General features: G+C 51.3%; 5 protein-coding genes across 5 annotated transcripts; 3 read left to right on the top strand and 2 right to left on the bottom strand.

Moving 5' to 3' along the window:
* Positions 1-158: 158 nt before the first annotated feature.
* N0V89_010242 (uncharacterized protein) lies at positions 159-2,122 on the top strand (the record flags this gene model as incomplete). The annotated part of the gene is made up of 2 exons (XM_056218986.1): positions 159-255; positions 309-2,122. 2 exons carry the CDS (start codon positions 159-161, stop codon positions 2,120-2,122), a joined length of 1,911 nt encoding a protein of 636 aa, XP_056068251.1.
* A 5,229-nt stretch (positions 2,123-7,351) lies between these two features.
* Positions 7,352-7,972, top strand: N0V89_010241 (uncharacterized protein; the record flags this gene model as incomplete). Its single annotated transcript, XM_056218985.1, has 2 exons — positions 7,352-7,357; positions 7,445-7,972. 2 exons carry the CDS (start codon positions 7,352-7,354, stop codon positions 7,970-7,972), a joined length of 534 nt encoding a protein of 177 aa, XP_056068250.1.
* A 117-nt stretch (positions 7,973-8,089) lies between these two features.
* Positions 8,090-8,900, bottom strand: N0V89_010240 (uncharacterized protein; the record flags this gene model as incomplete). Its single annotated transcript, XM_056218984.1, has 2 exons — positions 8,090-8,820; positions 8,897-8,900. 2 exons carry the CDS (start codon positions 8,898-8,900, stop codon positions 8,090-8,092), a joined length of 735 nt encoding a protein of 244 aa, XP_056068249.1.
* An 898-nt stretch (positions 8,901-9,798) lies between these two features.
* On the bottom strand, positions 9,799-10,915 carry N0V89_010239 (uncharacterized protein; the record flags this gene model as incomplete). The annotated part of the gene is made up of 3 exons (XM_056218983.1): positions 9,799-10,738; positions 10,791-10,863; positions 10,912-10,915. The coding sequence occupies 3 exons, from the start codon at positions 10,913-10,915 to the stop codon at positions 9,799-9,801; spliced, it is 1,017 nt and encodes a 338-aa protein (XP_056068248.1).
* A 1,878-nt stretch (positions 10,916-12,793) lies between these two features.
* On the top strand, positions 12,794-13,726 carry N0V89_010238 (uncharacterized protein; the record flags this gene model as incomplete). The annotated part of the gene is made up of 1 exon (XM_056218982.1): positions 12,794-13,726. One exon carries the CDS (start codon positions 12,794-12,796, stop codon positions 13,724-13,726), a length of 933 nt encoding a protein of 310 aa, XP_056068247.1.

Raw genomic sequence — 13,726 nt, 5'->3', positions numbered from 1 at the left:
CGCCGCCAAAGCACGATATCTGGAAAAGCTCAGGACCGATGGCAACGTGAACTCCGGTCAAATGTAGTCTTGCGACCATCGGAGCTTTTGCTCACAGTCATCACCAGATGTCAATATTGGGCCACGCACACTAAATCACTGCAACGTTTGGTTTCGAAATGCACTTCAAACCCTACTCTCAAGCCTTTGGCATTGCTTTGATATTGGCGAGCGCTCCTACTGCCAATGCCCATACCAACAAATTTTCGGAGCGTGGTACGTGCAGATGAGAACATTTTGACCAAGTTGAACGGCTAACAAGGCTACAGCTGCCAGCGTGAACCGGACCGCAGACTCAGAGAACCTTCGAACCTGGTGGCACAGCACTGGAGAGATCAACACAAAGACTGCTGTGCGACCGGAAAATGTCCGCCAATCCCACGTGTACTCAGTCCAAATCGCAAGCGCATCAACTCCTACCGACTTCTATGACTCATTTGTGTACGAGAGCATCCCTCGAAACGGCAATGGCAACATCTGTGACCCCACAAAGCCCTCAATTAGCTGCGATGTAGATGATCAGATCACCATCGAAGGAGACATCGGCGCCGACATGGCCTGGACTCAGTATCTCGCTAATGGTGGAAGCATCGTCAAAATCGCCCGCTCAGACCAAGGCTTAGTCAATCCGTCAGATGTTGTCATCAGGCCGCAGACCCTCGATTTCAGCATGCAGAGTAGCAATGATAGCCTGCTTATCGCTGTCCCGCATAGTGCTACTGGGTATCGTTTCTCTGTCGAGTTCAAGGACAACTTATGGGAGTATCGCAATGCCGGCGGGGGTGGTGACTCGCACTATGTGCAAAATAAGAATTCAGATGGTCTGAATTACGTTGAGTCTTACACCAGCTCCATGCCGGTTGTTGGTGTAGAGCCTCTTAACGCCTTGATGGTCTTTATGAGCCCATTTCCAGCCGACCAGTACGTGCCTGACATCACGACGAATACCTACAACGTTACGCCAGGTTTGATCACGGATTTGGACACCATAGAAGAGTCAGTACTTTATTTCGGTCCGGGCGTTTACTGGTGCACAGGCTCAGCGCACATGAACCTCTCCAGTTCGGTATCATGGATTTACCTTGCTCCCGGAGCTTACGTGAAAGGTGCCTTTGAATATAACAGTCAGAGCTTGGACTTACGGGCTACAGGCTTTGGAGTTCTGTCTGGTGAACAGTACCTCTACCAAGCCAATACAGCTCAGGGTTACCAAAACATCAAGTCTGATGACACGTCTTTGAAGATGTGGCGAGCTCAGGCTGCAAGTGGCGCCAAATGGACTATCAATGGCTTAACGATGAACGCACCCCCTTTCAACAGCATGGACTTCTACGGAGCCGATCCCGAGTCGTTCACTGTGGACGCATCCGACTATAAGCAAGTCGGTGCCTTTTTCGGACAGACAGATGGTCTCCAGATGTACCCGGGATCTCGCATCCGTGACGTCTTCTACCACGTTGGCGACGACGCCATCAAGACGTACTATAGCAACGTGCTCTGTGAGCGAATGACGATCTGGAAGACCAACAACGCGCCCATTGTCCAGTTCGGCTGGTACCAACGAGACGTGGACAACGTCACCGTTGATAGCGTAGATGTCATCCATACTCGATATAATTCGCAGTCAGCGCTCTGGCCCCGAGCTCTCGTGGCGTCTGCAGCCAGCTACGTTAACCAAGAATCTACATCCGTCGCCGACATAACGAAGCATTTGTCCAACTACACGATTAGCAACTGGCGCTGTGAGGGGGTTTGCCCAGCACTCATGGGCATCAATCCTCTCCAGAACATCGACACGATGAGTTTCTCTAACATTTGGATTGAGGAATTATCTCCTATTACTACTGAGGTGGGCGTGAGCGCTTTCAGATCTTTCACAGACGCCTCCAATGGAAATCAAGCGATCGCATTGGGCGACAACTCGCCGGATAAATTGGGACTCATCATCGACAATTTTGTGGTGGGCGATACGCGGATTTCCTTCACCGCCGGCAATTGGGAAGCTAGCAATTCTAACTCGTCCAAGAACGTGGGTCTTTTAAACATCGACGGAGGGTACTCAGGGCGTTGGACTGTCAAATAAGCTCGCCGTAAACATTCTACGTCACAAGATGTGCATATAGCAGTGTAGCGGTGGAGATGGGTTTTGGTGGCGATTTAGCCGAATATGTTCGATTTGTACAACTGTAGCTTTCTCGCATTCTAGGCTGGCAATCTATCTATGTCGCCATTGCTGCAGTTTCTCTTCCCCATTGTCTCCAAGTAGTCTACTCCAGGTCTGCACTGTTCAGAGAGTTTGCCAAGTTCTTAGGCAAGACTGACACCGGTATCCTTTTCCCAACACGTATCTCAAGTACGGACCAGCAGTACGCCGCTGTGATACAAGATGAACTCAGTCATAGGGTGGTATTTCTTGTGGAGCCTAAGGACTTAGAAGAATTCAGCCGTTAGCAGTCACCACTGCAACAGTAAGTCTTAGACAGAAAATGATTACTGAAAATGATTATTGTCTAAGATCTCATTCCTTGGTCACATGCTATGCTCCCGGTCGAGAGTCTTCCACTATCCAATCAAAAATGCGTACATTACAAGCTTATCGCAGTAGATCAGCGTAATCGTTTGGTCATAGGAGTACATTGCGCGCTAATCTCTCATTGTCTCGAACGTGTGCATGCCGAGCTTGCGTCTACACGCTCAAGTCCCCGCGATTAGGATGTGAGAATACCCTAACTAAGTCTACATGAAAGCGAAGACTTTTCAGTTCTTCGCAGTCCGACCAAGCTGCGGACTACGTGCTGACACTCCCTCCGACGCATACGAATGCAGCAACGACATCCAACCACATTCCGCTTGCCAGCACGTGGTCAAAGTGCCAAAAGAGAACCACATTCCGCAGTGATGCATAAAGAATCGTCTCCCCCTCTCTTTGAATGCCCCATGAGCTATCAATTGACTTAGAGATCTCACGTATGTCCAAATCATGGCGACAGAACAGCACACGAAGCCGAATGCCAGCAATGCGACTCCTGGACTTGTCGGAGTATCTTTTCTACTCTCATTCGCCCTTTTCACCTACGCCATTCGCATGTACACTAGGATGCGTCCTACGTTCAAGCTGGCTGCCCCCGACTACTTCGCGACGATCGGGCTCGTAAGTCGACTCCAACATTCGCATCTCTGCTCCCACTCTAAACGGAGACTGTAGGTATGCGAACTGATCACAATATCTCTTCTACTACGCGCCATCACGCTTGGCGTGTCAGGGTACGACGAATACATTTCTCCAACAGCCCGAATCACAATCGGAAAGCTGTTCTTTTCTCTGGGTCTCTTAGCATTCTGGGCGTCATCACTGGCGCGGATATCGATAGGAAGCATGCTCCTTCGCTTTCCTATTTCTAAGGCCTGGCGAATTACCCTCCGGATCCTGATCGTCATCCAGATCATTATGCCCATTGGTGCGAATCTCTTCGAAATACTGCAGTGCCGCCCCATCCGTGCCCAGTGGGAGCCGGTGCCGAACGCAGTATGCTGGTCAGCTAAGGTCTCTCAGGTTTACGGATACCTATACGCAAGTGCGTTTCCGGAGTCACCACTGTTCGGCAAGCGCTGACTCACAGCAGGCTTTGGCACATTGAGCGACCTCGTCTTTGCTAGCATGCCTGTTCATCTGTTTTGGTCGTTGAATCGCCCCTTCTTAGAGCGCATGCTTGGGATTCTACTTATGAGCTTTGGCTTTATCGCAGCCCTCGCCAGCGCAATGAAAATCTACCACATCCATTCATGGAACCCACGAGAGGCGCAATTCAGGGATTGGGTGCCACTTTTGTGGTGGTATCGCGTCGAGGAGATCGGGCTGGTCATTGCGGCTTGTGCCCCGTTCCTTAAGCCGCTGATGGAGCATGCACTGCTTGCATTTGGTGCTTCACGGTTCAAATTTCGTACCATTAGCTTACCTACGATACACAACGAGGAGGTCCGAACAGGGAGCATCTCTGGCGACACAACGTTATCAGGTGGAAACTCATGTGGCTCCAAATCGGAATCGCCAAAAGAATTAGCGAATCGTTAGTAGATAGGTCTCCCCAAGCTTGGGATAGTCCGGTCTATCATATACACATTTGTGCCTCAAAAGAATAGAGGGATCACCCTGCACTCTGGTCATTCACATAGATATCTTATTGTCCTGAGACTGCAGGAGCGTATGTATGGCGTTGTCTATACCCTCCTACGTTGTCCACTACGATGGATATCCAAGTCACGCCTTTGCTTTGCTGATGTCGAAAGTATTAGTCATTGTGAAAAACCTTATCAAAGCCGCCAATGATAAGTATTGGATCTAGAGACGCCATGGTGTCGAGAGATGGAGGAAGCGATGGATATGTTTAATATTGAGGTTACCGGACCATCCAATTGCCCGTGGGGGCGCAGCCAAAGTAAGATACGGATGCTGGGCAAGGATTCTGGCTGCAACATCTCGCGCGGATAGATGTTCTCTTGATTGCTGCATTACAAAACTTGATGGGACGAGGTCTCTTGCGCTTCATGTCAACTTAGTAGTTGTCTTTGCAACTCGTACCTCACCCTGTTCACTAATTTCTTCAACTCGATGCGACACCAAATTCAACCGTGAATGTTTGGCAGTAATATTGAAGTCAGCACTCCGAGATTATGGTCGGCTTATCTAAAGTAGCATATGACAAGCTTGTCTTGTACGGTACTCAGTTTTAAGGTGTGCTAATATGATCATCGCTCCCTGCCATGAATCGGCCCGAATATAGAGCAAACAAAGTAATGTACAACATCAAGCGAAGCCGGCATGAAGCAAAGACTCAGTCCGCTCGGGAGAATGTTATGACCACATTCCAGCACTGGGGATCAAGTTTCCAGCACCACGCGTGCGTACCCATGCGCGCCTCAACCCGATCGACCCGAACTAAGTGGGTCCATTTCGCTGTGCTGTGGCGCACCTATGGCGCTACATCGTCATGCCGCGTAACACCTCAGGACGTTGTTTTCCCAGAAAAGCCACCGTTAGGGCAGATGACGCGGCACATACAATTTCTTGTTCAGGCGTTGAACGGTCGTTTATTAGGGACTCTGTGCCACACCAAAGTCGGAAAAAGCATTTCACGCACAACCCAAACTTTGACTACATCGACTGCCCCCACAATTACCCGAAATCGTCACAGTATACACAGAAGACTCGTTGCGACTCCACGCAGGAAGACCATCTCCCTATTCAACTCTACAAAACAGTAACCGGCCAATCTCATCACCATGGGCCTCCTGCACAAACTGGAAGAGAAAGTCCTCCACAAGGATCCAAAGCACAATCAACACTACGCAAACAACCAACCTCCCATGCAGCAACAACAATACCAAAACCAAGGTGGTCCACAGGGCGGTTTCGGAGGACAACCACAAGGAGGCTTTCAACATGGTGGTCATCATAGCGGCGGCTATCAGGGAGGAGGTGGCATGATGGGAGGTGGATCTCAGGGAGGTTTCGGTGGCGGGCCTGGTGGCATGGGAGGAGGGCACCAGGGAGGAGGCGGTATGATAGGAGGTGGACCTCAAGGCGGCTTTGGTGGCATGGGAGGCGGCCATCAGGGAGGACCTGGTGGACCTGGCGGCTTTGGTGGGGGAATGGGGGGACCAGGAGGACATCAAGGTGGAGGAATGGGAGGTCCAGGAGGGCATCATGGTGGTGGAGGGATGGGAGGTCCGGGCGGTCATCACGGTGGAGGTGGACCTAGGGGATTCGGAGGTCCGGGACAACACGGCGGAGGTGGGCGTGGTGGACCCGGAGGATGGTAGATGGCCGGGTGATTTGCAGTTGCGTCACGATACCCTTCTTATATGAATAAAAGAACGGCTTTTCCCCGACGAAGTGCGTTTGACAACGTGAATCATGGCTGGATATTCGTGGGCAACACCTTGTTTACACAACATAGCGGCTCATTTGCCTTGCCAGCGACAGCTATCATTAGCTGCTTGGAGGTACACTACGTTAGATAATATTTTCCTCCGTTTCTACCAACCAAAGGCCGATTGCTGTATGAATAGATCACCCATTGATCACTTTCGGTAACGTCGAACAGACTACTCGACCTAATACAAGTCGTGTCTTTGAGATCCATTTTCAGCTACCATGCGAGGTGAAAAGCCCAGATTCGGTGTTCGTGTCAAACAAGTAGAATATGAGAACGTGAATGACGTCTCACTCCTCCACAAGATATGCACACCAAAAACCTTCGTCATAGGTCTGCCTAGGTCTGCGTTAAGACAACTTCCGGGACGTATGCTTCCATGGTTTTGTCAATGGCGAAGTCCAATGTGCCGCCAATTGAGCGGAAGAGCAAGTGCCGAAGGTGTTAACAGCAAAGACCACCGACGCGAGATTGAACATGGCGGCGAGACCGATAACATGAGCCTTGCATCTCAGTGCGCGACTGTCCATGTTGCTCAAACATACCCCGCTTCTGGTCATTGCCGCTCGGTGCTCTCTAGTCCGAACAACACATCCTTACAAAACTTCGCACTAAGCGGTGACTACTTTACATAGTGATTTAGAGTTTGATTCTTAACATGTCAGCCACCTGCATCAGTGTCAGGCGCGATCCGTAGTTCACCGAGATCACTACAGCGAGGCAGTGCGGTTATTGGTTGGTTGCTGGCTACTAGGTCCAGGATGCTACACAGGGGTCAATAGTGCCTTCTACATGCGTTTACTCTCCATCGGTACGAGGACCGCATTGAAAGGTTATTGATGAACCATGTAATAGTGGACGTGGTCGGTTTCATGAGACCGACTTTTAACAAGATCGATTGATACAGTCGTTCCCTGCCACGTGACCCACTGCATGTGGGTGTATAGCTTGCAAGCCCTCATCTACAGATGTCGATGCAACAATTAGCACGACTAATTCGTTCTCAACCATGTTTATGCCTGTCCTCAAACTCATCTTCACTTGCTTCATTCTCGCTTCTACAAATGCGGCCCTCACCCAAGTGTCCGATTTCGGAAGCAACCCATCCGGCATTCAGATGTGGCTTGAGGTGCCAGCGAACGTAGCCCCCAAAGCGCCCATAATATTCGCAGTAAGCCGTTGATCCCGGAGAGAACCTTATAAAACGCGCTGATATGTTTCAATATAGCTTCATGGATGTCACGGGTCCGCACAAGCATACTACAAAGACAACAATCTGCCCGCACTGGCCAAGCAGAAAGGCGCTATACTCATTTACCCATCGTCTACGCACGATTTACTGTGCTGGGACTGCGGCACGAAGAAAAGCCTTATGCGCGATGGAGGTGGAGACCCCCAAAGTATTGTGCAGATGGTATGGTATATTTGCGTCGTCGTACTTTGGGCATGAGTAAAGTGCTGAAGCTCAACAGGTCGACTATGCGCTTTCAACGTACTCTGCCGATGCCGCTCGCGTCTACGTAGTCGGCACATCGTCGGGAGCGATGATGGGCAACGTGCTCGCCGCTGTATATCCCGACGTTTTCGCCGCTGTCTCCGTGTACTCTGGGGATGCAGCCGGCTGCATGGCGGTGCCAGATGGCACGCCGCCGAATCCGTACGATCCCTGCGGCTTGGGCAGGATTGTCAAAACGCCGCAGCAGTGGGGCGACATCGTGCGTGGATATAATCCTGGCTTTGCGGGGCCGTGGCCGAGAATGCAAATCTGGCATGGGACAAGCGACGCTACTGTTGTGTACCAGAATTTCATCGAGGAGTTGAAAGAGTGGAGTAATGTGCATGCTGTCAGTTTTGCGAAGAATTCGACAAATACGCCGCAGGCTGGTTATACTCGGATGACTTACGGAGATGGGACGAAGTTGACTGGGTATAGTGCTCTGGGTGTGGGCCATACCGTTCCTGTTCACCCAGCCGAAGCTTTGAGCTTCTTCACGCTGTGAAATGTAATGACAGATCGGGAAAGAGGTAGCTAGAGTCATGGTATCACTTGAAGGCAAGGTTCGAGGACTGCATGTAAAGGTCTGGTGGAAGTTTGGAGCATGACTGTCGATATCCGATCACGTTTCTTGGGCTGCCCCGGAGCTCTTCTGCAGCTCCTCAATGACACCAATAGCTCCTGGAGTCTCTGACCAAGCATTGTAGATGTACTGCAACTTGAGCTGCATCTCTCTGATTGTTCCCGCACTCGTGTATGCAGGTCGAGCAGTGAGATGGTTTCCTGGCTTGACCATAGCCATCCAAATGTACTTATTTGCGTTTTGCACCGTGTCGTACAGCTTCCTAATCTGCTTCTCCAGCTCCGAGATCTGTGGCGCGAGATCCTTTCGCTCCAGGATCTCCCGATTTCCCGCGATCACGGAGCTAACGGCGTGGGCGTTGATGGTGTCCAGGATTTCCTGTGGAACATGTGGACCTGCTTCTAGGTTTACACGTTGCAAGGCTTTCAGGTCGATAAGCAGGCGTATCTTGAGCAGCGTAACGTCGAGAAGCGGCGAAAGATTGGGAAACCTTGTGTTGGTGAAGAGATCAGGCGCTTCGAAGACGTCTGCATCTTTGATATCAAGATATGGCGCATTCATGTCGCCAGAGTCGTAGTCGGACTGGTTGTACCGCCATTCCCACCATTTGACGAAGTCGTAGCATGCCTGGTCCCGAGCGAGCCGCAGCATTAGTCCGGGGGCGATATCCCGCAAGCCCATGTTGTCGCCACGGCATAGACGAAGCATGTCCATGATGTTGTTCAGCGCAGCCTGCACTGCTGCCCGCGTATTGATTTTCATCTGAAGATCTACACTGCAGCTGACGCATGAGTATGATCTTCCAAGCTCCTCGATTAATGAATACTTACACAGAGAAGCGCGCACGCATGTACGGACGGGTTTCCACGATACCCCAGAAATGGCCGGGAGCCGTCTCAAATGGATTCGCCCAGCTCAGCGGGCCGCCCGGGGCTGCACGCAGTTCTGCTTCCTCTTTGTCGCATATCTGTAAGTGCAGTCTTTGTCAGCGTCCCCACTCGGCATGCAGCAGCAATTCCCTTACCTCCTGTGCTTTCTTGATCTTGTTACAGATTGACTTGTGCTCCTTGCGATGGGCTGCTTGGTGCTCACGGCTACAGTAGTATATGATTTTGCATGCAGCGCAACGGCTGAGGTCGTCTTTCTTATTGCAGACTGAGCAGCCAGTGACTAGCTTCGTTGAGATGTTGAAGGGACTGGGGTCTGCGTATTCGTCGAGTTCGTAGTCGCGATAGTCCTCGCTGTAATCGGCCATGATGGGAAGCCCTACCTGAGTGAGTTTGAAAAGGGTGTGTTGGGTTGTGTGGATCGAAGGGCATTTATTTGAGGGTTTTTGTTTGTCTCTGCTGTGTCGCGTCTCCACTTTCCGTGTGCGACATTGGCAATCGCCAGGTCACATGACGCTAACTCAACCTTGGAACCTTCCGCGGTTTGACCCTTCCCTGAACGAACATTAAGCTTAAATTATACTCCTACTCCTTATAGAAAAAGACTTCACGCGCCTCCTACTCTCTGTTAATAAGCCTGAATCACTATTATCGCGTAAAGGGAATATTAATTTATCCTTCTGATAAAGTTGGAATTGAGCACCATCGACACCTCCCCATAGTGGTTGGGCGCATCCGTGAATGCGTTTGACGCCGGAGGACTGGGCCATGGAACGGAGATTCTTCAATCCTAGCCTTCATTGTCACATATCACATCATAACCGTCTCTAATCTATGTACAAACCGCGCAGTACCAGCACTTTAACTGCTCCCGCCTTTCTTTCCCACCAGATTAGGCAGCTTGACTTTGCCCAACTGTGCTCCGCCAACCTTCTGGACCTGTGCAACGGCGTCGCCCAGCAACACACGTATTGCGCCTTCCAGCCTCCTGTCTTTGTTCCTTCTCATCCACAGCAGGACTAGGCCTAGGATAACAATGTCGATGGCGATGTGCTTCACGCTTCCCCATACGATTCTCCAGATGAACCTCAGGAAGAGGAACTTCCGGGAATGACTGAACAGCTGTCTTGACTCGAGCTGTTCCCGCAGCGCAGCGACCTCGGCTGTCATCTTGACGAGGGCCTGCTCCACGCGTGCCCGCCACTTCTTGTCTGCGGCGGATTCGCGTGACGGCTGCGCAGGCGCGGGTGTGATGGCAGGAGTGAGTCGCGACATGAAGCTCCGCTGTTGGGGAGGCTTCGAGGGTGTATATGGAATAGGCTCTTGGGGCCTGAGGTTGGTCTGCACGGCGGCGTCTTCCGAGTTGGCATTGTACTGCGAGTCCGGCGCATCCACGAACTCTTCTTCGCGCTCGGCCTCTGCTTCTTCGTCTTCCAGGTCTTCCTCGCTCTGGCTCATGGGGCTCTTGATCTGCAATGGGCCTTCGTCGTCCTCATCCTGCTGGTTGCCCAGTCCCACGGCTCGGGCCTTTCCTTTGTCGCCTCTTCTGCTTGCGTACCCCTGATAGTCTGGCGGAATGTGCATGCCCATAGACCCTAGTGTCTGGCTCTGCAGGGGCGATGAGGACGACGAGGAGGGCACATTGGACTTGACCTGGTCCCACACAAACTCCAGCTCAGCAACGAGTTCTCTTGAGTCGGGTGACGGCGAGACGAACTTGTGCATTGTGTCGATCAGCGTAGTAATGTATCGCCGCTTCGCTTCGGTTCTCGAGAGCCCGTTCTGTTGTTTCCACGCGTCCCTGTGTTCCCCATGTCAGCATCTACGGACTTGTGCAGAGTCGCGTGCCATACCATTTCTCGCGCGCGCGCTTTGCTTCCTCGCTGTTTCCATCTGGTCTCTCCATGATCCCATCTACATCGCCCTCTAATGCATGTTAGGCGCGGATTGGGCGCGCGCAAGGGGTCGGCGTACCCATGGCCTGCTTGTACAGCCCGTACAGCTGCAATCGCGTCGCCGACGGCGGCTTCTGCGATCCGGTGCGGATCTTGTTGACCGTGTTGAGCGCATGGCTGAACACTCTATCTGCACATGGCAACCATATTAGCAAATACTCCCAAACTCTAGGCTATCGTACAGCAAGACGTACCTACGGAGTCGGACATGGTGATGGCGGGCTTCAATTAGCGCGACCACCCCGCGACTTCTCGTCTTATCGGGCTCGCCTCATCCAAAGGCGTTGAGATAATGGAACCTGCACAGAGGATGCTTGCAATGAATGGAATGCAGAGAAGGCCTGTGGCGGATCGCGACGTCTTGCATGGCGCTGGCGATAGCTGCGGAGCCGCTGTCATGGTGGAATGCTGGCCGCCAGCTTGCGCGGGTAGGGCCGAGGCTCGGAAGAGACGCCGACACGTGCCGAATCTGGGGATGCGCATCATCATTCACGTGTCACTATCGCATTTGATGTTATATACCCATTTCTATCGCCTTCAATTGAAATACAACAAGTTCCATAGCAAGATCATGATGCCTCTTCAGTCATTGCTAGACGTTCACCGCTCTTTGCACAAACAGCAAGAGCTGCTGCTCATTGTAACTTCCCAATCTGGCAATCCTTTCCGCGATACAACAGTCGAACCCCTTCCCCTCACCTCTTCGGCTCAGATCCACTTCTTCTATCTTCAACAGCTATCGTGAAGTCATGATGGCTACTTCTTCTGTCTTCGAACTACCGTTTTCCCAATGCACTCATTTGGCAGCTGCCAGTTGCCATCTTGTAGGAACAACCATGCTACAGTTGGCAGTGTTCTGTGTTTGATCTGAGACGAAAGCATCTACCCCACTATCAATGCAACGACTCTGTTCAGTTTGCATCATGAGAGATGATTAGTTGACCGTAAGTCCAGGAGCGCCTCTTCACAAATGTTTTGGTCACATATGTACAGGACATGACAACTTTAGGTCTGCTACCTATAGTAGGTCTGCACCTTGAATCCTTACATATCGCTCTTTTTATACCATGTTCCCATAGTCGGAGGTATTCAATACCGTGACCCCGAAGATCAGGGCGCGCAATGACCATCTGCTTTTCGGATGGCGAGCGAGTTCTCCTTCAATGCTGGGAAGTCCAGGTTGAACAGGTAGTTGGAACTGTTCGATGCTTGAAGGGCCCGGACAAGAAAAGAGTAAGATAGTTGCGTTCTTGCACACCATGCAGGATAGATGGGCAGCTGCGCGCCCACTCTTCGCCATGATATCTCTGGCCTAAGGCTACCAAATTGACTACCACGGCGTATTAGGTCATTTCGACGCAAGAAAGATTGCTGTACGCAAAGAATTAAACAACTATTTAACGACGTCTCTCTAATTGCACTGTCCTTTAGTGTTAAGCGGAAGAATAACGTTAGAATATCACTCAGTAGATTTAAGCACTCAATCAGATGCTTTGAGCCTAATTAGTTAGCGGCGTAGATGTAAGCTGAGCCTCACCAGGAGATGCAGTTGTCTTCATCACCGCGTAGTCACCACATGCACGAGTCAGCGATTCCCCGGAAACATTAAGTAATTTCTCCTGCTTCACGCATTTGCACCGTCGCGTCCGTTAGATACTCGGGCGCATGAGGAACATCAAGCCTAGCACGGATTAGCGCGGCTGTCTGCCTGGTGGGGGCGTAGTCAACACTCGTATATTTCAGCGGCGATTGAAACTCCCTTCAACATTCAACGACATCTTCACCTGGGTAGGTAACGCGCGGATGAAAAGACATTGCCTCGCAGAACCCACACTACTGTATCATAGCTACACTGAGGCACACCACCCATACTGCAGCATTGGTTACTCCATCCCAGAGTCATGCCAGCTGCCTCAGCTGTCTTCTATATCCCTGAACTTCTCGAACATATTATCTCCGAGCTCCCGCCTTTCGACATAATCCACTATCAACGTGTGAACCGCACATGGCACAAGCTTATTGCCGATTCTCCTCTTTTGCAGTATAAGGCATGGCTACGCAATGACTTCCCGGATCCCACTCAGCACGTCCAGCCTGACGATCTCATACCTAAACTGAGCGCAGATGATCCTAATTATCCATATGCCTCCAAGGCTGCAAAAGACTACGACACCAAGCGGTACATCTACAACATCTCCAAGCACCTGCACCCCATCATCATGGCGAACATTATGAAAGACGTTCCCTATGATCCGAGCTTATCTTTCGACCCAGCTCAGGACATGGACACGTGGGGCTTCGGGGGGTACTTTAGCTTCCGCCCTGTGCTTCTGCGCGCTCTGCGTCAATGGTGCGAGGCGCACAAGTCGTCCGAACATGTTTGGGGCCACATCTCCTTGTACCGCCCCGAGGCTCGTAGGATCAATTGGGATGTTTCTTGCTCAGACGATGCGAGTATTCCGTTCTCGCTCGAGGCAAGATGCAATGACGATCCCAACGCTAGCCGCTACTCTTCGGACCTCATCGAGAACGAGACTGTAGTTAACAAACGGCCGGGCGAGCCGTTGTTTCTGACGCTGGGGGATCTATTCGGAAGATTGGACAGGCTGTGGAATAGATGGATTGATGGTGAGCGGGAGACGCATTATCTGAGCCATGATGGGGCGGGCTGTGATTATGATTATGGATTGCCAGATTATTGTTTGGAGTCAAGCGATGAGGAAGACGAGGATGACGAAAAGGATGAAGATGAAAAGATGGAGAGACACAAATTTGGCGTGAAGATGACGGAGGAAGAGCACATTGACGCCTGTGTGGAGAGGGCTTCGAAGTGA

Source organism: Didymosphaeria variabile (assembly GCF_027946475.1).
Source record: "Didymosphaeria variabile strain IMI 356815 chromosome Unknown scaffold_7, whole genome shotgun sequence".
In the NCBI taxonomy this organism is placed as follows: Eukaryota; Fungi; Ascomycota; class Dothideomycetes; order Pleosporales; family Didymosphaeriaceae; genus Didymosphaeria; species Didymosphaeria variabile.
The sequence above is the reverse complement of the archived record's forward strand: the minus strand, read 5'-3'. Positions and strand labels throughout refer to the sequence as shown.